The sequence below is a fragment of the Schistocerca piceifrons genome, chromosome X (assembly GCF_021461385.2).
Source record: "Schistocerca piceifrons isolate TAMUIC-IGC-003096 chromosome X, iqSchPice1.1, whole genome shotgun sequence".
Lineage (NCBI taxonomy): Eukaryota > Metazoa > Arthropoda > Insecta > Orthoptera > Acrididae > Schistocerca > Schistocerca piceifrons.
The window spans coordinates 727,561,489-727,588,210 of record NC_060149.1 but is presented as its reverse complement, the minus strand read 5'-3'; the positions used below and the strand labels follow the sequence as shown (position 1 = coordinate 727,588,210).

The 26,722-nt window shown below is 37.4% G+C and overlaps 1 protein-coding gene across 1 annotated transcript in view; it reads right to left on the bottom strand.

Annotated features, from left to right (window-relative positions):
• Positions 1-26,722, bottom strand: part of LOC124723118 — a 117,376-nt gene that overhangs the window by 58,114 nt on the left and 32,540 nt on the right. Inside the window, exon 5 of the mRNA XM_047248301.1 lies at positions 10,033-10,218. Coding sequence (XP_047104257.1) covers positions 10,033-10,218 — 186 coding nt within the window. The remainder of the gene's footprint in view (positions 1-10,032; positions 10,219-26,722) is intronic.

Below are 26,722 nucleotides of genomic sequence, written 5' to 3'. Positions count from 1 at the left end.
AGAGGGGGGCAGAGCTGTCTATGGTGGTGAGAAAGATCTCCAATGGGCTACCACATGACATAAAGCGAAAGGTTGAAAATCTCAATAAATTCAAAAGAAAATTGAAAACATATTGTATTAGCCACTCCTTCTAAGAATGATCTGATAATTTAAATTCAAGGGTGGAAGATTCTTGTTTTCTGCATGAGAAGTAGTAGTGTTTATTGTAAACAGGTCTCTATTTTATTGTACAAATGTAACTGCTGTTGTATGATAATCTCAGAGTGTCCCCCATATGTATACAGGGTGTAAATAATAAATAACTGTTTACAATGAGTGACAGTGGCATAGAGAAAGTTGAGATTAACAAATTGATATAGGACACTTATATCCTATCAACCCAGGTTTCAGTCTCAAATTGGCCCACCAAAATCACCTAAGCAACAGTATACACATGCCACACAATATTGTAAATACGTTCAAAGTACTTCATGTTCGTTATTGACTGTACATTCATTAAAAAATCCACTACTTCAATTACAACCTTTCGGTAATTTTCAGGTGAGTAACAGGTGCTGTAAGCACAGCTGTAGTCATCAATGAAAGGAATAAAAATTATCTGAGTTTCCAGTGATCATGACTGCCTTACTCACATACACCATTGTTATATGACAGACAGGATAAAAACACATGAAATAAAACTTGTACTTTTCAATATCCTCGCACTCTCTTGCATCACTGACATAACCAACTTTTTCATCAACATTATTTATTTAAGCTTTCCCATGAAGGTAACAAAAGATAAAGTACTTTTATAAACAGTATGCAAAAATTAATCATGTTTACAACTTGACCTAAACTTAATCCTGACGACCACAGTAGTTTCATAGTAAGAATGCATGACAAACAAAACAATATAATTATGCAATGGAAAATCCAGGATGGGATGTAACAATATTAGAGAAGGAAAGTTGCTACTCACCATATTGTGGAGATACTGAGTCGCGATAGGCACAACAAAAAGATTCACACAATTATAGCTTTCAGCCATTAAGGCCTTTGTCAGCAATAGACACACATACCTGCAGACGTGTGTGCAAGTTGCATTTGTGTGAGTGTGTGTGCATGTGTGTATATCTGTCAATTGCTGACAAAGGCCTTAATGGCTGAAAGCTATAATTGTGTGAATCTTTTTGTTGTACCTATCACGACTCAGCTTCTCCACTATATCATGAGTAGCAACTTTCCTTCTCTAATATTATTAAAACAATATAATTGTTAGTTTTATGTTGTTATAATTGACAATGTTTTGATGTAAAATTTACACAAACATCAATTTCACATTTTGTAAGTGCAAGAACAAGGGACTTTTAACATTCATGGATGACTTCAGCCAATACCTTATACAGTGTGCACTTACTGGGTGATAGTCACCTTTAAGGTGTTGTCCACAAAATAAAAAAGTTTAACAAAGATGTAAGTGCCCTAGGTTATATCAAACCAGAAGCTCGCATTGACCAAGTACAGTAACAGTTACTTCTTAAAAGATGACCAAGAAAGGCTACATTGTGGTCTGTGGTGGTTCAAATGATATTGCACACAACAAAGGTTTGCATGCTGCTAATGTGTTAAGAACAGCTCTAAACCACTTGAAGCATTCTAATGTAATTGTATTTGATATTCTGCACAGATATGACTTAATACAATCCTCATGTGTAAACAAGGCAGTAATAACTACAAATAGACATTATACAGAAATCTGCTGCAGTTCTGTGAATATTCTTAGGATTGAAGCTCACAAATTTGGTAGAGAACTTTACACCACTCATGGCCTTCATCTCAACTGGTATGGGAAAAATCAATTAAAATAATTTGTAACATAACTGCAAATACAAGGAACAATGCGAACCCAGGACAATCAGATTTGAATGTAGAGTGTACAACTACACAAGATAATTGTAGGACTGGGTATAGGTAGACTACATTGGACAACTGACTGGTAAAAAAATGAAGTAAAAGTACTATCAGTGTGTGGGAACTGACCAAATTGGAGAAATGGATAGTGAAAAATTCCTTGCCCAGACCTTCAACTGAAACTTCTTTTTTAGAGAAAACAGTGTAATTGCTTCTGCTAAACAAAAACTGGCAACATATCGCCAAACCATTAGATACCTCTGCAGTACGATCAATGAACTTACAATCAATATCCAAGAGACACAAGGTATAGATTACACTCATGTTTTGTGCTTTAGTGAGTACCATATTAATTCTGGCGTAGAAAAACTTATGATAAATCATTATTGCGTAGCATCATCACTTTGTAGAAAGAGTAAAGAATGAAGTGGTGTTGCCATTTATGTTAAAAAGTGTGTCACATGTAGAGCAATTGATGCAGAATTATTGTTTATAACAATATATGGAAGTGTGTGCCACAGAACTGTTTTTGAATAATTTCCATATATCAGTAGTTACAATGTACACAGCACCTTCAGGGAACTTTAGTCTCTTTTTGAAGAAGTTAGATGCTTTTGTAAAATACACATTCAAACACAAAAGACCGGTAATAGTGCTTGGAGACTTCAGTGTAAACTTTCTAACAAATTCCAGAGACAGATCAAACCTAAAAATCTGAAGTCCACATATGATCTTGCTTCTGTAGTTAGCGCCCTACTACAATAACTTCATGTAGAAGCACAGTGATCGATAGTATATTTATAGACTAGACCAAAGTAGGCAATACAACTACCAGGCAAGTACTAAATGGTCTCTCTGGCCATGTACAAGTATTTATGAGAATGGTAGGACAATTAATGATGAAACTATCCAGACTTTTAAATCTCATCTCCAAGCCACAGACTGGAGACCTGTGTATAATTTAGAAAATGCTGATTCCAAGTACAATCTTTTCAGTAATGAAGTGGCACTGATATTTGAAAGTACCCTCCCAAAAATACGTGTAAGACACAAACCACAAAAATATACCAAAAAGCCCTGGGTAACCACTGGTATTAAGATATCATGCAAAAGGAGACGAGAGCTGTACATCAAAAATTTCAGACAACCACAACCACCTAAATCATTATAAAAAATACTGTAAAATAATAAGTAAAGTTATTCAGAAGTCAAAAAGTTTGTATCTGTACTCCAAAATTAATAAATCTATTGACAAAATCAAAACACTATGGGAAGAGATAAGGAGTGAGACCGGTGCAAATTGCCCCAATAGGTCCCAAAAGCATTGTACACAGTAATGAAGGTAGACAAGTACAAAATCAAGAGACTGTGGAAAAAATTTTTAATGAGCACTTTTTAAGTGTTGCTGAGAAAACAGTACACAATGGATCCTTAGAAGAGGCCTTAAAAATAGTGAAAGGCCATTTCACAAATTCCATAGAGTAGATAGGCATAGCCTCTACAACAGTGCAGGAAGTAAGAAAAACCATTATTTCTTTAAAAAGCAAAAATTCAACTGCTGTTGACATCTCCAGCAAACTGCTAAAAGCCTGCTGCAATTAGTTCAGTGAAATCCTAAATCATATATTCAATTTCTGTCTGAAACAAGGTATCTTCCCCGACAGGATAAAGTATGCTATTGTAAAGCCCCTCTACAAAAAGGGTCATGCTGGAAATGTTACATACTATCATCCTATATCATTCTAGACTAGATTTTCTAAATTCCCTAAAAAATTATATATGCTGGGATACTCAGTTGCCTAGAAAACTTTGCAATAATTGGTGAAAACCAGTATGATTTCAGAGACAGTATCACCACAACTGAAGCTATATTTCCATTTACCATTACATTTTGGAATGCCATGCCAAAAAGACATTGCCTGTGGGGATATTTTTCAATCTGTCAACTGTGTCAGTCATAGAATACCTATAATGAAAGCATGCCACCTTGGACTCCGAGGACAAATGGGCAACTGGCTCAAATCATATCTATAGGGCAGGCAACAGAAAATAGTGTTAGATGGGAACAGTATGCAGGTAGAAGGAGTAGAGTCTGACTGGGGAACCGTAAATTATGAGACCCACAAGGTTTGTCCATGGTCCCCTGCTATTTCTCATCTATATCAATGACCTACCTTTGTCCTCAAACAAAGCAAGCAACTTTACAATGTTTGCAGATGACACAAGTACTGTGATAAACTATAAGACATCCCCTGATGTAGAATTAAGTGTCAGCCAATTACCTGAGGACATTCTGAATTGATTCACAGTAAATTCTCTGTCAATAAACCTCAGCAAAACCAATTCCATTAATTTCCATTCTGGTCACAAAAGCCAGCAGGAGATAAACATCGCACGTGATAGCCAGCAGGTGCAGAGGGTAGATTGTTTGAAATTCGTGGGCATACATATAGATAACAGGCTTAACTGGGAACACTGCATCCACCAAACCCTGAAAAGGCTTACTTCAACAACATTTGCCATCCAGATAATCGCAAAAATTGAAGACATAAAATATCTCAAAATCTGCTTAATTAGCTGCTTCCATTCACTTATGTGTTATGGAATAATCTTCTGGGGCAATTCATCACTGTCAAAAAAAGTTTTTACAAGTCAGAAAAATGTTGTCCGAATTTTGTGTGGAGTACCTCCAAGAACCTCATGTTGCAACATTTTTAAGCAAATAGGAATATTAACCATTACTTCACAATATTGCTTTTCAGTCATGACATTCATACTTCACAATCCCTCTCAATGTGAAATGAATGAAACATACCATCACACAACACAAGAAGGAAATGTGACATACACTGTGACTTGAAAACTTTGTCTCTAGTGCAAAAAGGTGTAAAATACATGAGCACAAAAATCTTCAATGCACTTCCACATAACATTAAAAGTGTATGAGGTAATAATGTACTATTTAAAAGTAAGCAAAATGAGTTCTTACTTGAAAAAAGTTTCTATTCTCTAGAAGAATTCTATAGCAGGGATAGCTAAGATTATTTACCATGTATTGTCATGTAATCCTGATTCAATATACACTCCTGGAAATTGAAATAAGAACACCGTGAATTCATTGTCCCAGGAAGGGGAAACTTTATTGACACATTCCTGGGGTCAGATACATCACATGATCACACTGACAGAACCACAGGCACAGAGACACAGGCAACAGAGCATGCACAATGTCGGCACTAGTACAGTGTATATCCACCTTTCGCAGCAATGCAGGCTGCTATTCTCCCATGGAGACGATCGTAGAGATGCTGGATGTAGTCCTGTGGAATGGCTTGCCATGCCATTTCCACCTGGCGCCTCAGTTGGACCAGCGTTCGTGCTGGACGTGCAGACCGCGTGAGACGACGCTTCATCCAGTCCCAAACATGCTCAATGGGGGACAGATCCGGAGATCTTTCTGGCCAGGGTAGTTGACTTACACCTTCTAGAGCACGTTGGGTGGCACGGGATACATGCGGATGTGCATTGTCCTGTTGGAACAGCAAGTTCCCTTGCCGGTCTAGGAATGGTAGAACGATGGGTTTGATGACGGTTTGGATGTACCGTGCACTATTCAGTGTCCCCTCGACGATCACCAGTGGTGTACGGCCAGTGTAGGAGATCGCTCCCCACACCATGATGCCGGGTGTTGGCCCTGTGTGCCTCGGTCGTATGCAGTCCTGATTGTGGCGGTCACCTGCACGGCGCCAAACACACATACGACCATCATTGGCACCAAGGCAGAAGCGACTCTCATCGCTGAAGACGACACGTCTCCATTCGTCCCTCCATTCACGCCTGTCGCGACACCACTGGAGGCGGGCTGCACGATGTTGGGGCGTGAGCGGAAGACGGCCTAACGGTGTGCGGGACCGTAGCCCAGCTTCATGGAGACGGTTGCGAATGGTCCTCGCCGATACCCCAGGAGCAACAGTGTCCCTAATTTGCTGGGAAGTGGCGGTGCGGTCCCCTACGGCACTGCGTAGGATCCTACGGTCTTGGCGTGCATCCGTGCATCGCTGCGGTCCGGTCCCAGGTCGACGGGCACGTGCACCTTCCGCCGACCACTGGTGACAACATCGATGTACTGTGGAGACCTCACGCCCCACGTGTTGAGCAATTCGGCGGTACGTCCACCCGGCCTCTCGCATGCCCACTATACGCCCTCGCTCAAAGTCCGTCAACTGCACATACGGTTCACGTCCACGCTGTCGCGGCATGCTACCAGTGTTAAAGACTGCGATGGAGCTCCGTATGCCACGGCAAACTGGCTGACACTGACGGTGGCGGTGCACAAATGCTGCGCAGCTAGCGCCATTCGACGGCCAACACCGCGGTTCCTGGTGTGTCCGCTGTGCCGTGCGTGTGATCATTGCTTGTACAGCCCTCTCGCAGTGTCCGGAGCAAGTATGGTGGGTCTGACACACCGGTGTCAATGTGTTCTTTTTTCCATTTCCAGGAGTGTATTTCACTGATTTAATTAGATTAATTGGAGATCTGTGAGTAAATAAGATGGTCACTTTCACCTTGAAAAACTGTTTAGATAACATCTGAAAATTGTCTCTTAACCTCTGTTTGTGAGCATGACTAGAACTTACTGATTGTGTTACTTTATTATTATTTTGAATTTGTATTCTTAATTTTTGTTTATTGCCCTGATGGAAGCAAATGTAATAATGAATTTAATGTTTTGTCTTGTTCCACATCTGTGGATACCATGTAAAAATGGATCTATGTAATACATAAAAGCAATAAATAAATATGTTGTAACTTAGGTGGCTTTTGTAGGCCATTTAAGGGTGTTTCCTGACTTGACAAATTGCAAGTGTTCGTCTTGACTTTCTCTACACCCCTGTAGTACATTAAAACAGCTATTGTTTACACACTCTATGTTAAAGTATCAGTAACAGATAACAGTAGCTGTTTAATTTAAATGAGAAGCAGTAGTATTTTTCAGAGTCATGATATTCATGTTAGTTGTATTGTGTTAAATCTAGCTCTGGTAAATACAAATAACTTATAGTACTTTAATAATTGCTTATGCAAGTTCCAACATCTGTGTCACTTTGTTGATGTATACACTGAATTTTGCGACATCCCAGTAGGTCTTCCTTCATTATGTGATTCACCTTATAGTATATTAATCATTACCACAGAGAGGAGTGTCTGGAATGTGGAAGAAAGTCAAAGATATACATATAATTTAATTTAAATAAAATGCAATGAAATGACTGAACATAACTAAAAACTATTGTATTACAGTACTGGTGCTAATTATGAAATAATCTAATACATTAATTTTCAGAGTTTATGTGAATATGTAGTGGAGGGGCTGTGCAACAGAAAGTTTTGTACTCCAGTCCAGCTCTTCAGCATTATCTACACAACATTTAATATGCTCTACCAGGTTATAAATACATAGGTACCCATGTGTCAGTGTTCTACCAGTACTAATGTTAAGCCTTCAAGCCCTTGTAGAGGCTGTTTTTGGTCTATGTGTTACATTATGCTTCTTGCTATTTTTGATAAAATAAAAATATTGGTGATAACAAAGGACCTTAATAAATATTTCTTATAACACGCTTAGGTATTCTGAAAATACTCTCCCTCTAAGATGATTTCCTTCAAATTTGTGCATAACCCTTAACTGACATAAGCAATCAATCTGACTCCATGTTTAGCTGACTCACAGAGCTTTTTGTCTTGAGCTAGTGATAATGTCTCAAAACAGGAATGAACTCAGTATGTGTATCATCCATATCTGACATTATTTTTAGTAGGTTACTCTCAATACCATAGCTCTGCTCCCTGTCAGTACTGTTTCCTGTTTCACCCACTATCAAAACAGGGACCTCATTTCCAAAATTTTTGTATGAGAAACCTAGATCTTCTACCATTTGACTATAGCACACACTTGGCTTGAAGAAGTTTGGGAAATGGTTCTTGTTTCCTAATTCTGAGAGTAACGACTGGTTCACGCCTCTTCCATGACTACCACCTAACAGCAGGACTTCCTTCTTTTTTTCCAGATTTATGTAAAACCATCAATTTCCTATTGGAAGCCTGCTGTGCTGTTGCTACATCTTTGCATACTAGGGAATCTTCCTTATCTAACTGATCTAGCAGAGTGAAATACAACTGACTCAGCTAGTAATCTCGTACCACAGCTTAGTGAATTACGTGATATTCATGGTTTTTGTCATCTAATGCACTGCCTGTCAGGAAGAATTGTATTTTACTTTATTGGTTAGATGTTGGCAGGTAAACAAAAGACTGTCTCTTTCATTTAATGTTCTTAAACATAATTTTGTGATTGATAATGCAGCAGTGATATTGTATTTTCACTGTTGGCAGTAATTAAATATTATAAATTTTGTGAACAAAAAAATCTCCTATTCAGGAAAAGTAGATTTGAAACAATATTTTCATCATAAATACTGACTGAAAAATAGATGGACAAGTTTCAAAAGTAAAATTTTGTATGATAAATGTAAAATGAACCTAATGCAAATAGAATATAATTTTCACAAAAGGTCATAATGTTGTCGATAATGAATGAAAACATTGTATAATTTACAATTTGAAAGAAATGGTAAAATTATTACTATAGCTAAAAACTAATTGAAATTGTTCTTATAATAAATCAAAGAATTTTGTAAATTGTTTGAAAAATACCCCCCCCCCCCCCCCCCCCCCCCCCCCCCCCCCCCCGGGAGTCCACATGCTCTTCATTATTTAAATTTGTCAAGGTTAGTCTCTATGTTACTGTGGGCATTGTGTTTGAGTCTTGTGCCTATGTGGAGTAAATTGAGCCATCTCAATGGCCTATTTATGAGATGCAAAACACTGGGATTCTAAATTATCTGAAAAAGGTTGTACTCATTTATGAATTAGAGCTCTGAATGTTCAACTACCTTCCTATATCAATTGCTTGTATTGCTCTGGTACTGATTCTTATCCAGATTAATGCACTTGCATTTTGATGAGGTGTGAGAATGATATAGATTTTACTGAAGATTTAGTGTGAAAGGAACTTTGATAGAACTATTAAATACTTCTCTCTTCCTGTGACACCCATTTCTGCTACTATTTTCAACTTCTCAGTAACCTTTGCAGTTAATTGCTAGTAATGTCAAGCTCTGCCTTAAGGGTCATCACTTTTCCTCTCCTGTTCAGATATTATCCTGTCCCTCAGATAGACACAATAATACCATGTAAGAACCTCACTTACAGTTCCATTTGTCACTGCACTTCCATCCACTTGATGAAGTCATCTATTACAAGAGCTGCACTGCACCCAGAAACATATTTCTACAGAAACTCAAACAGTTCACCCTTATTGTTGTGTACAAGAAATACAAAAACATGGACTAACTAATAAAAGTACATCCTTATACTATAGAGTCAACATTTAAGTTATATAACACTTAGTGTCTAGTATTTTTCAGTAACAATAAAAATAAAATACTTTTATATGGAAATTCATTAATCTCTGGACAGCAAAACTCTAGGCCTAGAGATGCTGATATGTGATTTAAAATTCAAAGAAATATTTAAAAAATAGGAATCATGAAATGAAATATTCAAGTAATTAATTCAGCAGGACACTAATGTGTACTCAAAATACAAAATATTCTTAAATATTACACTTAATCCTTATGAAAAATGATGCTATTTGGAAACACAAAATAATGGCATAATCAGAGATATTATGAAACATAATGAATGAAGGAATGAATGAAGAGAGGAAGCAGAAGGGGAGAAACAAGGGCAGAAAACTACATGTAACATTTCAGCAACAAAAGATTAGTTACTTTAGAACTATTGAGAGGAAATTTGTGTATACGAATGGCTAGCTCTAATAGAATCCCTAATTTAGTTCTACACAAACTACATTATGGATGATTTTATGGTATACATAATTATGTCCTAACTCTCATAATACCTCTATCTCTCTATCACAGTATATTAACAATTATAATAATTAATGCATAAAACTGAGTATGCTTAGATATTGTGTAGGTATGTAACTGGGAAACATTCTAAAGCATATGAACTGACTGAACTATAGCATAGCTTGAAAAGACAACAATTACTCACAGCAGGGGAGAGTGGTCATCATGGTTTCTGGAACAAAAACTGAAACTGGGTTCCCAGTTTTCTCATCAGCACACCAACAGATCTCTGAATCGCACTGAAGAACCTCAAAGTTACCATCATCACTGCAGTGAAGGGTTATATTTGTCCGTCCTTGTTGCTGTAGCTGGGTTACCTTCCTACTGCATGCTAGAAATATTGTACATGCAATAAATAAATACATTACGTGATTCAGCATCAACAACATAAATATTATTACTTTTTTACAACTAGTTGGAAAAATATATACAAAATATTTGGAGGGTTCTCAGAGAATGTTAAATTCTGAGATGTGTCATACAATATTATGAAGAAATAGAAATGGAAGAAAATACAGATCCAAAAGAGAAATTACAAAAACTGCAATGAATAAAGTTATTTTAACAGTCAAAAGTTTTTGTGAATGGAGGAATCAAAGAAAATACTATGCTGATGCAAAAATTCATCATATTTCTGTCCTTTAGTATAAAAATGTGTTTGCAGAACACTTTTTATGACATGACAACTATTATGCTGGTAAATATCACTTTAATGTATACAGCTGAAGAAAATATGTGTTATATTTGAGTTTAAGAAGATGGAGTGGCAAGTGGTGAAATAAACAGTATAATTCATTGTAGGACTAATGTCCATAGTAAGGATGCAAACGTTTTTCTATATCTATGGGGAGAATGTTATTATTCTGTATGGGCCAAGAGTCAATGGGACTATGGTGGGAGGTGGAACTAGGCTGTAAACAATAAGAAGGCAGTAGTTCATCATCCTGGGCAGGTCAGCTGTGAAGCATGAATTGGTTGTCCAGTTGCAGTCCAATGTGTCACACAAATATCATTGGTTAAACATTCATTTTATGAGTGTGTGAACTAGAAAACACTCATTGATGCTCAGCAATGGCAATGCACACCAGAGTGGTTGCTACAGATGGCACGTGCAAGGTGCTGAGGTAAGTAAAGGGCCTGCAATCTCTGACAGCTCACCACATCACACCAAGAGGAATGGTGATGCCACGACCTCCCCTTATTGGAAAATCTAGCCTCCAGAGCTCAGCCCATGGTAATTCTGCAAAGACTCGACATACATCCTGAAAATTGATAATTGTGTACAGTACTTTCAGCTTTACCCTTACAATAGTCAGCTTAAGCCCTAAGGTTCATAGACAGTGTACTTCACCTACACGCCATTTCAATGATTAGCTCAATGGCTTTTCTCCTTACTGTAGATGACTATTAATCCATTCAATTACCACTTAAAAACTAATTAAATAACATTACCAGCTTCTTTGCTTTCAATGTGTCCCCTAATAATTAACAGTAGAGTTATTCAATAAATTCCTTATGGTTATCAGGTGGTGTCCATAACAAATCCCAATTCCGTATTCTTTATTGGCTAGGGGTAATTCAGTCCATCTCATGTAGCTGTAAGTTCACTGAATTTCCCTCATTTTTTACCCAACTGACCCATCCCGTAACTAATTAAAAAATAGTACTAGAAAATTCTTTCCCTCTTAACAAATTTCCTTAAAAAATTATCTTTGCACAGTGAATGGCCTTAGTCAATTGACCTGCTATGTTTGACATTTCTTACTTTGTCCATGCGACAAAAGTTTCCATTAGGTTTTCTCAGAAACCACACCCCCAATACAATGTCCACACATAAACCACAATCTGCCAACAATTATTTCCTCCACTGTAATGCTAAGCACCTAATCACAAACTGGATTCTTCTTGCAATATTAGATTTCCTTGCAGTTTGTGAACTACATCACGTGAATTGAACATTAGCGATTTTTGCTGCAATATAATTGGTTTTTCCTTCATGACAGACAAGCCTTATGGATGTTTATCACTGGTGACAGGTACCTGGAACAATAGTCCCCCACTTTCTACTGTGCATTGCCAAAGGTCAGTTTTTGTATGAAAGTCTCTCTTATCCACATTACATTGCAAGTGTCATCACTTTTGTGAACCTCCTGCACCTCAGGCACAACCTCCTGTCAGGATTTAGCTTTGTAGACCCAACCAACAGGTGGAGATGAGTTTGTATCCTCCAGAGATAAATGTGTCTGTACTGCTTCATTACTCAGAATATCCATAACACAGTTAACATTATTAATAGCTTGTTGCACATTCTCAGCAGTATCTACAACAAAATTACTATCTGCAGTTCCTCTCTGCATGACACAAAAATCATCAACTCATGTGTTATTTGTTTATTTACTTACATGTTAAGTTCCATAGGACCAAATTGAGGAGCAAATATCCAAAGTCATGTACATGTTGGTACATGAAATTACAACATAAAAGAAATAACAGATAAAAATAAAATGTTTATGAACTCGAAAAAGTCAAATCATAAATAAACACAATCAACAATTCAACTATAATCAGCTTAATTTTTCAAGGAACTCCTTTACAGAATAGCAGGAGCGACCCATAAGGAAACTCTTCAGTTCTGGTTTGAAAACATGTGGATTACTACTAAGATTTTTGAATTCGAGCAATAGCTTATTGAAAATGGATGCAACAGTATACTGCACACCTTTCTGCACAAGAGTTAAGGAAGTCCGATCCAAATGCAGGTTTGATTTCTGGTGAGTATTAACTGAGTGAACGCTGCTTATTCTTGGGAATAAGTTAATATTGTTAACAAGAAATGACAGTAAGGAATATATATATTGAGAGGCCAATGTCAAAATACCCAGACTCGTGAACAGGGGTCGACAAAATGTTTGTGAACTTACACCACTTATTGCCTGAACTGCCCATTTCTGAGCCAAAAATATGGTTTTAGAATGGGAAGAGTTACCCCAAAATATAATAACATACATCACAAGCAAATGAAAATGAGCAAAGTAGACTAATTTTCGTGCCAAACGATCACTCATTTCACATACCATTTTAATAGTAAAAATGGCAGCATTAAGTCTTTGAACAAGATCCTGAACGTGGGCTTTCCATGACAGTTTGCAATCTATTTGAACACCTAAAAATTTGAACTGTTCAGTTTCACTAACCATATGCCCATTCTTTGAAGGTTTTGTTGAGTTGTGTGTTAGAAACTGTAAAAACTGAGTCTTACTGTGATTTACCCTTAGCTTATTTTCTACAAGCCATGAACTTATGTCATGAATTGCACTATTTGAAACTGAGCCAATGTTGCACACAACATCCTCTACTACCAAGCTAGTGTCATCAGCAAACAGAAATATTTTTGAGTTACCTGTAATACTAGAGGGCATATCATTTATATAAATAAGGAACAGAAGTGGCCCCAACACTGATCCCTACCCCCCCCCCCCCACCCCCCACCATTTGACCAGACCCCACATCACAGCCATTCTCAACGCTGTGAATAATGACCTTTCGCTGTCTGTTGCTAAAGTAAGAGGTGAACCAGTTGTGAGCTACTCCCCATATTCCATAATGGTCCAGCTTCTGGAGCAATATTTTGTGATCAACACAATCAAACACCTTATCTGAATCAAAAAAGATGCCTAGCATTTGAAACCTTTTGTTTAACCCATCCAGTGCCTCACGGAGGAAAGAGGATATAGCATTTTCAGTTGTTAAACCACTTCTAAAGCTGAAGTGTAGATTTGATAGGAAATCGTGTGATATAAAATGATCAATTATCCTTACATACGCAGCCTTTTCAATAACTCCATCATATCCATGATAGTCATTTAATTATTGACTGAATCTTCCCCTTATCTGTATCACAGAGGAGTATTTCAGACATCAATCCCAGAAAGGCATTTGCCAAGAAAGTTATATGATTCCCTGTAGAAACTAAATTTTTATTTAATTCACCAGCTATGCTCAGAAAATGATTGTTAAATACTGTACATATATCAGATTTATCAGTAACAGAAATATTTTTACTATGAACTGACTTTGTATCATCGACCTTGTGCCGCTGACCAGACACTTCCTTCACAACTGACCATATGGTTTTAATTGCATCCTGTGAATTAGCTATTCTATTTGTTTGCCATACACTCTTTACCTTCCTATTAACATTTTAAGCACCTTACAATATTGTTTGTTATGGGCTACTGTAGCCTGATTGTGACTGCTTCTAACATTTTGATATAGCCCCCACTTTATTCTACATGATACTCTTTTCCCACTAATCAGCCACCAAGGCTGCCTTTTGCTGTTAGTATGCTGTTTAGCACATTATAATGGAAAGCATCTTTCAAAGAGCATGAGAAATGTATTAAGGAAAGCATTATATTTGTCATTCATTTTATTGGCCCTATAAACATCTTGCCACTCTTGTTCCTTAACGAGGTTTAAAAAACACTCTATTGCCATTTTATTAGCTTTTCTACATAGTTTGTAGTTATGTATAATGTTTGTTTGAGTACAAAAGCCTTTTAGTGTTAAAGTTTGTGCATCATGGTCTGAAAGGCCATTCACCCTTTTACTAACAGAATGCCCTTCTAATAATGAAGAACAAATAAAAATATTGTCTATGGCTGTGCTGCTGTTCCCCTGCACCATGGCTGGATAAAACATAGTATGCATTGGATCATATGAATTTAGGAGATCTTCCAACATCCTTTCTCTTGCACAATCACATATAAAATTAATATTGAAATCACCACATATAACTAATTATTAGTACCTCCTTCAAAGTGAACCAAGAACCCTTTCTAGCTTCTGCAGAAATACTCTGAAGTCAGAGTTAGGGGACCTATAAACAACAACAATTAGAAGTTTACTTTCGCTATATTCAACTACCCCTGCACAACATTCAAATACATGTTCAGTGCAAGCCATGATACTGTTCCTTATGCACATGGCCATTCCCCCACTCTACAAAGAACTCCTTGAAAAACAGCCAGCTAATCTGTATCCTGGTAAAGGAAGCCTCTGAATTGTCAAATTATTTAAGTGGTGCTTCTATATACCAATATTGTCAGAGTCAACATCTAAAAGCACTTCACTAATTTTATCTCTAATACCTCTTACATTTTGATGAAATATGCTAATTCCTTGGATACCTGATGTCCTATGAAGGTGATTCCTTTGTGAGGGGGCTTCCCTTAAGTAGAGATACCTATCAGCTGACTTCAATCTAAAAAAGGTGCAGCTCTAACACCAACTACTACAGGAATTTTTCCACGAGTGATCCCACCATTGCCCACTACACTGTCACCCATAAGCTTTGTCAGCCTCCCCTTCCCATACGTATTGAGTTGCAGGCCATGCCTAATGAAACCCAATCTACTGATAGGCTCAGCTGGCAGCACTGAAATGTGACCCATGCCCTCCACCATCAGTGCCTTCTCTAGGCCCATGTTAACACACCTAACAACAGCATTAAGATGAGCCTGATCATGACAATGAAACAACTGCACAAAGTGCACATTAGTGCCACCAGTTTGAGTAGCTACCTTTACCAGGTCACCACCTACATCACAATCCCTATAGAGAGTATTCCCAGCTCCACCCACAATCACTACCTGATCCTCTTTCATAAAATTCCTTAATAACTCCCCTACGTTAACAGTCATCTGAGCCAACCCTGCATTAGGCTTCACAATGCTGGTGAACTGGTACTCACTCCCCAATACTTCCTACAACTGCTGGTCCACACCACTGCCATGTGAAGTACCAAGCAGCAGAACCTTTTTTCTGTTACAATTTGCAGCTGACAGGCCACCTAACTGCTGAGACTGCTGCATGTTTCGGACACCTACAGCTACAAGAGGCTCCTCTACACCCAAACTCTGACAGTTGGTCAGATCTATTGTTTATATGCAAAGTACAACTGTATGAATATCTCCTTCTCCTAACTGCCTTCTTACCAACTGCAAGTTCCCATTCCTCAGTACCCTTCACCCTCCTCAACCTATCTGGTTCCTTCTTTTCATCTTGTAACTGCATATAAAGGGTCAGATCTTACACTCCTGCTCCTCTATCAACTTATTTCTGCTACAAATTCTGCATTTCCAGGAGAAGATATCACCAGAATGCCCCCCAATGAAAATACTTTGAACAAATCTCACACTGTAACTCACTACTCACAAGCCTACAACAAACCACTGGAACACTTCACAACATTACACACAATGAACAAAAGTTTTACTGAAATGTTTCAGTGCCAACAATAAGAGATGCCAACTGAAAACTACCATACTAAATTTAATAAATGATTCAATGCACAAACAATTCTAAAAAACACAGTGCTTCTTGGATACCTATTGTGGTCTTACTCTTATTTTGCTTCCACGAGGTTACCATGAAAAGAATCTGCCTAGGCAGCTGTTTTCTTCCATTCTTCTGATATGCCATAAACATTCTAACTGTCTTTCTTCTATTCTGTCCTTAATACTACAATGGACCTGTATCCTCTTGTTTCCTCATTCCTTATGTGGTTGAGTTGGGAAATTCTAAATGCTCTTCTCAAGTGGTTCATTTCTAAATGTCTAAGTCTCTTTTCATTTCTTTCCATTAGTTCCCAGCACTCACTCCCATAACTTCTTATTTGTTCCATATTGGATTTCAATCTTGAAATTCATTTTTGAGGACCAAATTAGAAAACTTAATTTTTGGATAACTGCTCTTCCCTGCCTGATCCATTGTTGGATAGCTCCATCACTCCTTCTATCTCGTGACAGGATACTAACCAGATACTTAAATTCTTTACACATTTTAATTTGACACCCATCAATGTCCAAGTCACTTCCCTCCTCTCTGCAACACAGGCATTCTGTCTCATTAAAACTGATTTTCAATCCCCACTTTTTACATTCTTTCATCAACTCCCTAAGCATGTCAGATAAAGCCTCTTCATCGTCTGCCACAATGACATGATTATCAGCACAGAAAAGTGTTTGCATACACTGGTTCCCTACTTCAAACCCCATTTCCTCACACCTTTTACACCAGAGATGCAGTGTGGGATGCAGACAGCATCCTTGTTTTATTCTTTTAGTTAATCTGAAGGCATAACTAGAAGTTTCTTTCTCCATTTTAATGACACATTCTGCTGCAGTTCCTTTGACCACAGTACCTCCAACAGTATGTCTAGTGACACTACGTCATATACATTCTAAAGATATGTGAAAACCAAGTAACTGCTAAAGTTCCTTTCCAATCTCTTCTCCATGAACTATCTAGAGTAAAGATTTATGTACACATGATCTGCTTCTTCAAAAGCTTCTTTGATCTTTCACTTCTTCTCTATTAATTTTAAAAAATCTTCTCATCGAGTGGCTACTGACCATATAGTTGAGGTGCTGATTTGGTGAGAGGCAATAAATAAGACTGAGAATGTTGCTGGGCTTCTGAAAAAATCCTTCTTCAGAGTTCACAGGAGAAACACCCACACACCCACACACCCACTCAACTGGTGTTGGGGAAAGGATCTAGATAGCAAGGTTGTGGACTTAGAGCATGTTGTGATCAGCAGTGTGTTCCACCAGTGGGTGGTCAACTTTGCTATTGCCCATATTTTGACAGTTTTCAAAAGAAGAACTGAACATGAGAAGGATTATGGGAAAGTTTGTGCCATGAGTCCCTCAAGATGATCCCATTCTAGTACTTTGCTTTAACCTGTCATAAAGTTTCAACACAAAACATTGTTGCATCAGAGATAATTAACTGGGCATAGCTGAGCAAAAAATTAAGACACCTGGCATGGTTAATGCAAGGGACCACATAAGTGGGTCAGATCAGAGCTGACCAAATGTTGTTGCATTCAGGCTGCTACTGATCTTTATTTCACTGAAGCTAAAAAATCAAACACCTACACCCATCCTTATGTTGTCATTTATTGTGTAGCTACCAGTTTTGGCACTTCAGTGCACCATCTTCAGGCCTTAGTTGATGCTGAAGGAGTTATCATGCTCCACATATACAATGAATCAGTGGCCAACAAATGGTTTGCGCAGACTATCTGTAACTGTGATGTTGTCTGTCCAACCATCAACTGTCATCAATACTCTCTTGTGGAACTTCACTTGGGCACATGGTGGGCACAGATAGGATCCAGCATGACAATTCTGCATTGAGAGCTGCCTCATCAAGATGATGAAAAGTAAGTGGACATTCACTTTACCTATAACTGTAACCCTCTCCTTCTCCTGGAACATTTATGTTTGGAATATGTCCTGTTGCTGGAGCTGCCATTGTTCTCATTAGCATTTTTCTCAGCTTTGATAGTAGTAAAAAAATCCAGTACAGGCTCCAAGTAATTTTGAATTTTAGTGTATAATTTGGATTTATCTTCTTCTGTGAAATCAGAATTGTTATTCCAGCATTGTTATTCTGCCAATTGTCCATGATGATATTGCTGAGAGCAAGAAGTGGCTATTTCATATGTAAGAAGTCACGTATCGAAAGTTATCAAAGTCTGGAGCAAAGCATTTTGATGTAGTGAAAGTAAGAGCGGTCAGGCTGACTTTCGGTAGCCATACCATGGGATAACAATTATTAATTTTTTTATTGTGCTGGTTAGAGGCCTGGATGGACAGGTGAGTCCCTCACCTATCTGGAGTTTTTCTTTTTGGAGGTAGCTCTTGGGGATCACAGTCTAAGTGACAAATGTGCCAGGGTTGGAAAATAAAGAGTTTAAATGTAGCAAAAAGTTAGAAAGTTAAAGAAGCAAATCAGTCTGGGAAGCTGATAAGATTATCATTGGTACACCACGTAAGCTGTAACAAAAGTTAAAAGAAAAAATACAAAGTATTAGTGAATAGAGCAATGGAAACACAGCTTAAGTAACAGAATAATTAAGCTGGGGGCTCACTACACTACACTGTTCCACCACCCACCATAGCAGCTGACCAATGTGGTCACTATAAGTGCTGTCAAAGTGGTCACTGATGTCTGTAAAAGTGATTCAGAACCACAACTCTGACTGCAGCATGCAGTTCAGAAGTACATTTTTGTGAGTGAGCTGTTATCTTTGTGACTTTTTGTTGTCTTTTGCTCACAGTCATCGTAAATAGATGGGATGTATGTAGAAATATGAAGATGCAGTTTGTGAAGTGAAAGGAACATTGAGACATTTCACAGTTTAAAGGGAACTATAAAGAATATTATTTATGGCCAGTGAGATGCCAGTATCATAATTTAGCAGATCATGACTTACCATGTACACAGGTAGTGTCAGCTATGTGGGCACATGCTGACAATATGGGCATGAAGCACATAACTGATCAGAGTTTAGATTGGCTAAGATCTGTCATTATAATTAGTGTCATTTTTCTTGCTCCCCTCTCTGTGTGTCTTTTGATAGATGTCTTTGTTACGTGGTGTACTTTGACTACACTCTACTTTATTGTTAGATAGCGGATCCACTAATGACACAAAACAGGCAATGACGACACAGGAAATGTTTGAAGTTTTGATGAAATGGCTGGCCAAACTATAGGGGAAGAATGCCACATTACAAAGGCAAGCAGAAATAGCAGAGATAATGAGTGTGGTCAAGGCAGAACAGCAGAGGCAAAAGCTTCAGTCAGTATACCTGTTCCTTCTGTGGATCTTAGTGTAGCTAGTTTAGTGGCTTCTTTTTCAGGTAAACCAGCTGAGGAGGCAACAGCATTTATTGAAAATCTGGAAGCCACTCGTAGCTTGAGTAATTGGCCAGATGATGTACATTTGCCAAGTTATGGTTAGTAGGTGATGCTAAGGCATATGTCACGTATCAGGAGGGGTCAAACAAGGCATGTATGTTTGAGCAACTTGAGAAGGGACTGTATCAGTGGAACTGTAAACAGCACAGATTACTCTGCATGAGGCAGAACACAGGGTGCTAGATGTATTTCTTTGCAGAATTCCAGCTGAAATGTTGAGGAGAATTTGGATGGAGAATCCAAAGCATTTGGTTCTTGCCATTATGGTTGCTATGCAGCTTGACAAGATGGATAAAACAAAAATCCTTACTTAGTACAAAGGGCCATATCAAGTCATAGAAATGACGTCACCCATGAATATGACGTGCAGCTATTCACAAGAACTTTGATTATTTATGTAGGGTATGTCAAACATTTTAAAGAATCTATGGATGCTTTGCCACAAGTACCAGTGCCAGTACCAATTAAGGATGATAAGACTAAGAAGGTGAAAGAGAAAAGAGGAGTTGACAAGCAGGAGGTGTGCAGAGTGTCTGATGCACTCAAATCGTGTCAGTACATATCATCAGCAAGGCAGGATACATAAAGCAGTTTTATGGGCAAAATATATAATAATTGTGTTACTATATGATTGTAGTGGAACTATGTGGTGCAGTGTTAAGTTTTTTGATTATATTGTGTTTTGTTAAGTTTTATGTTAGATGTTTTAGTTTATAAGGAAACAACAGTATTGTGTTACTTTGTTTATATGGTAATGAGTCAAGTACGCCCAGCTTTGTGAGAGGAGGAGAATTCCTTTCCCCATGTAGTGTTACCACCAAGAAAATCCAAAATGAGTTCGGACCAACACATGAGCCTGTGTAATTCAGTTATTCTTAGGTAAATGTGAAGCAGCAAGCTGTCTGAGGAAAGTGATTCTAATTTTGCTTTATGTAACCTGCATCCACCTTAGGCAGAAAACTTCCCACCCCCATGAACCCCCAACACATCAGCTTCCTGTGGTCTGGATAAATTGTACCAAGGAAGGGTTAGTTAGGTAATAATTCAATAGCAAACAATGTGGCTGGCATGGCAAAATGTGAAACATGAAAAGAAGTCGAGTCAGAGTGTCTACTGTGAAATGTTGCTAAGGAATTTGTAAAGATGAGAGAATTTAGTTATGTTTTTTCACTGGTCATGAGGTATTTTACTTGTGGGTTGATTTTAAGTGATCAGTGTATTGCATGATGCCAAGCCTTTACTTCTTCTCTGTAATATCAGTTACCTTCTTTTTTGAATTTCCTGATCACCATCTAGTCTTCTATTGATGTTGTGGTCCTGCTATGCAGTGCCACTTATTTGACCATTAAATTCTTTTCCAACTGCAGAGGGGTGAGGGCCATAAGAGCGCTCCTACATTTAAACAACTCATTACAAAATCACAAAACATGGTTTCTTTCATTCTTCTATATTCAAACAAGTTCTCAATTCATGACAACTGATAACTAACAAAGCTTTTCAGACATGTTCATACTTGATGCTTCAATACTTAATCAAAACCACAAGAACCGCAGATGCTTTTTAAACTTCTACTAATTAAAGTCAAGTTTTTTCATATGCACAGTTTTCATCAATCTGGTGAAAGGAAAGAGAAATGTGTTGCCATGCTTTATAGTAACATGTACTATTACAGATTTCCCCACTAAGATGAAAGATGTTTTGTAGAATAACTTACACAACTAAATACAGTGTGGCTTATCTTATAAGCAATCTTTAAATTAATCTAATTTTCATGTTGAGGTCTCATGTGACATAAATTCATTTCCTTTCAACATCAAACTGATGCATATAGCCATCATCAATTTTCTTACATTAGTCATCATGGCTTAAAACTGATTTGATTTCAGACCAAGTAAAGATTTCTGCCTTTGTATTTCAGAAAGATAGTTAGTATCATAAAATTAAACAAGAGGCAATTACTTTTTATACACACACACACACACACACACACACACACACACACACATCCTTTTTCTCTACCTTTCACACTATTCTTGTTTAGGGTCATTATTTTAATTACATGGTTTCATTAATTACCGTAAGATGCTAAATTTTCCTTGCCAGTTACCTTATGGAGTTATTTGTTGGCATATCATCTTATCTTACTTTCCACATTCACAAATCTCAGAATTGTTCTTGTTCAATGTGTATTCAAGAAGGAAAAGTCTAAGGGATCAATCAAGTCCTGGTAAGTCAATATGCTTTAATGAATTTGAAGAATACCTTCCTATCTTTATTTAGTTTACTTTCCTAGATTTGTATTTTTATATTCATTGCATTCTTGTCTAAGTCTCAGGGCAGATACACTGAAAATTCTATATTGCCTTCACAAGGTAAGTGCTCCTTCACTGTGTGTTTATATAAAAAACAACATATCTTACAATGCATTAGATTTAAAGAGCCATTGTATAGAGCAACAAATTGAAGTATGTGGTGTTGAGATTACTGTAAATGACTTCACGGCTGTAGTGTTAGCACTGTATAGATCTCCCTCAGGGAATTTGAATGTATTTCTTAAGCACTTAGATACTTTATTATCCATACTGTACTCAAAGTCCAAGAACTTGATAATTACTGGTGACTTTAATGTTGATTTCCTAAATGAGAGCAATAGTAAAGCTGATTTAGTACATTTAATGGAGTCTTATAATCTGATGGCAATAGTAGATTTCCCAACTAGGATTACTGTTAACAGTAAAAGTCTGATAGATAATATATTTATAGATAAGTCTAAATGCAATGAGATCACTGTACATCCAATCCTTGGCCTTTCTGATCATGGTGGTCAATTGCTTAGGCTCAATTACATCAGTGTGTGCAACAGTTCTGAGCATTCTTGGAAATCTTTTAGGATAATAAATGAACAGGGCCTTAAAAAATTCAATGATAGCTTAAAAGAGATAGACTGGAGCTGAGTTTATAGGGAAACAGATGTAAACAAAAAGTACAATTCATTTTTAAATGAATTCATGTCTGTATTTGAGTCCATCTTTCCCAAAAAAGTAGTTAGAAATAGTCATATAGGCAATGCCAAGAAGTCTTGGATCACTACAGGGATAAAACATCTTGTAGAACAAAGAGGATGTTATACAGTTCTCTCAGGACTTGTAATGATCCAAAGAAACAACAACACTACAAACTTTACTGTAGCATTCTCAAGAAGGTTATAAATAAATCTAAAAGTATGTGCATAAAATCAGAAATTGAAAGCTCAGAAAATAAAATTAAAACTATATGGAATGTAATAAAGAGGGAAACTGGCAGGACAACAGGGAACATGTCTCAGGTAGAGATTAATACAGGGGACAGTATCATAAAGAAACCTGAGTTGGTTGCAGAAATATTTAATAACCACTTTTTGAGAGCAGCAGAGAAGACAGGCTGTAATGGTTCTACGGAAGAATCATTGTCCCTCCTACAGAAAGTTATTAGCAACAGAATCCCACAGATATCCTTACCTCCAGTTACTGTAAACGAAGTCATAAGAGTAATTAGATCATTAAAAAATAAAAATTCTGCTGGTGTGGACAATATTTCTAGTAAAATACTGAAACACTGTTATAAATTTGTTAGTCCCGTCTTATGCAACATATACAATGCATCCCTACAAGATGGGATTGTCCCTGACAGACTTAAGTTGGCCATAGTGATTCCTCTCTTTAAAAAAGGGGATAAAAGCATTGTTACAAACTATCGCCCAATATCCCTATTAACTACCTTCTCGAAAATTCTAGAAAAACTCATGCACAGGAGGATTGTAGACCATCTCAACTTCCACAGTATCTTAAGCAAAAATCAGTTTGGTTTTCGTGCCGGTCTTTGTACTGAGCAGGCAATATTCTCTTTCAGCAACCAAGTTTTGGAAGCCATTAACAAAGAAATGTCTCCAGTGGGTATTTTTTGTGATCTTACGAAAGCCTTCGACTGTGTAAACCACCAAATTCTTTGGAAAAAGGCAGAACACTATGGTTTAGGTGGTACTGTTGGCTTGTGGCTGCAATCATATCTACAGGATCGGAAGCAGACTGTAATGCTAAATGGCTCTTCTGGAGAAACTGCCTCGTCTGAATGGGGCACGATAACGTGTGGTGTGCCTCAAGGATCCGTTTTGGGCCCACTGCTTTTCCTCATCTTTATTAATGATCTTCCTCTTTGTTCTGAGACAAACAGCAAATTTACCCTGTTTGCCGATGATACCACAATTCTAATTGACGATTTGATTGATCATGATCTTGAAAAAACTACAAATACTGTTTTTAATGACATCTTAAATTGGTTCTCCTCAAATGGTCTCTCGCTCAATGCAGATAAAACTCATTATATGAGGTTCCATACATCACAAAGTAATCCCGATGAAATTAACATAAAATGTAGAGATCAACCAATACAGAAAGTTGAAGACACAAAATTCCTGGGTGCTTACATAGACAGTAAATGTAATTGGTCAGTTCACATTCTTCATCTACGTAAAAAACTTAGCTCGGCAACATTTGCATTACGGGTAATTTCTTCAGTGGCTGAAGTTGACACTATTAAGGTTGCCTACTTTGGCTACTTCCACTCATTGATGTCATATGCTATCATATTCTGGGGGAACCAACCACTTGCAAAAAAAGTTTTCACCAGCCAAAAAAAAGCAATCAGAATAATGTGTGGGGTCCATCAAAGATACTCTTGCAGGCACTTGTTTCGGAAGATAGGTATCCTAACAAGTGCATCACAGTATATTTTTTCCTTGCTCACCTTTGTGTGCAAAAATTATTCCATCTACCAAGACAACAGTAAATTCCACAGTTATAACACCAGAAACAAAAACAATCTACATTTAGAAATGAAACGTCTCACTCTGGTACAAAAAGGAGTTTACTACTCCAGCATTAAGCTGTTCAATGCTCTACCACTACATATCAAATGTGTTCATACAGAACTGCCAAAATTTAAACAAGTTCTCAAAGATTACCTGACAGAGAAATCTTATTATACTGTGGATGAATACCTGAAAGAAAATGTATACCATCACTAAACTTATTATGTCTAGAAGTAGTTCAATTGATTTTATTGTGCATTTGGGCATTAGCACACTTTTTGTAACAACAGATTGGCTGTACATGTATTTACTCTTGTAGGCCTAATATCTGATTTAACTTTGTGCTCTTATCTTTAACTTTTATTTGAAACTCCTTTTTCTGTCAAATGGTAGTTATGTTATCTAGCTGACATTGTATCTGTTACTGTATTTATAGTATGTCTTACTTACACTATGTACAATTTGCCATTGAAATGCCCTTGTATTTATTGTAAGTTTAAATTGAAACCTGTACAATTTGACACGTTCCATATCCTTGTGATTGACTCACTAACTGATCTACGGAACAAGAAATAAATAAATAAATAAATAAAAATAAAATCAGACCCTTTCTTCCTTGAATCCACTTGCCCTTAGGTTTAGGTTCCCTCTTTCATGGGTCAACCTACCCTCTGATTCATACCAAAATGATGCAGGCCTTTCCTACTTTGGATTCCCCAGAAGTCAGGTATAGGTTCCCTTTTTTTTTTGGAGCTAAACCTACCCTCTAATCCTCCTACCTCTCTACAAATCTGGATACACTCTACCTTCATACTTACAATCATATAGCTAGTTTCTGACCATATGGTTTTTACCATTTCTAATATTGAAGATTTCTCCTCAGCATAGTGATATTACCCCAAATCTATATGAAATGTTAGATTCTTACTTTCTTCTTTCTCTCTTATCACTCCTATTTCCAAGCCTGTTATTATCTATGTGTTATATAATGCCTCTGAATAACTTAGCTTATATTAGTACATCACTTTGTAATTTCTTAACTTGTACCTCTTTCTGTCCTATCTCCACCCCCACCCCCCTTTCCCATTTAGATGATGGCACTAAGGTAAGCTGCAACAATTCAACTTATTGGAGAAAACTGAGCATCTTCATGGAAAAAAAACCTTTGTCCATGTCACTATGTCATTTTTGTCATGATCTCTTGGCTTTACCTGTGAAAAAATGGTGTCATTACCACTATATGATCTGGATAAGAGAAGGATTACAGTGATAGTAACATATGCATATGGAAAGAGGGCAGATAGAATTGGTACTCCTAATGGAGATGAAAGAAAAGAAAGTATAAGAATAAGTGGATTAGAATTGAGGAGGAAAAGACGATAAATCCCAAAGACAGATTCCCTTCCCAACATCCCACCTAAGGTTCCCCCTTCTGCTACAATTCTTGACTGTGATGCCAGATGGAGAAGATGGTTGGCATTCCCTACAAAATGAACTGTCACAACTTCACCACTGCAGACCCCAGAAATTGATCCTAACCCATCCATGTGGATAGCCAGTGGAGATGTGGTAGTCACACATTATTCATCATTTAGCTGTTGTTGTTTGTCCTAATAATGTCTTTGCCAGCTGGCCACTGTGGCCAAGCGGTTCTAGGCACTTCAGTCTGGAACTGCACTGCTGCTACGGTCGCAGGTTCAAATCCTGCCTCGGGCATGGATGTGTGTGATGTACTTAGAGGTTAGTTAGGTTTTGTAGTTTTTAAGTCTAGGGAACTGATGACTTCAGATGTTAAGTCCCATAGTGCTTAGATCCATTTGAACCATTTTTTGTCTTTGTCAATCACCTTTGTGGATCTCAACAACCATGTGAGTACTTCATCATTCTATAAATGCCCAACATGTGATGGGTCCAACTGTACTAGAAAAATATATTACTCATTCCAGTAGATAACCTCCTCTATAAAACTAACATAAAACCTGGCCTAGTGTTTATATGGAAGGAAAAAATAAAAAATCCAACATACACAAAATATACAAAAGTATTTTGATCATTTTTGTGAAGATTACACAAATAAATACTTAATTTTATTGTACTGTAGAATTTTCTTCAATTATTAAAGTAAATCTTTACCTTCTTGGAATGACTTATGAAGATTATGCTGTACTTATGTATTCAAAATATAGATATATCTATATGTTTCTAACAGGTACACT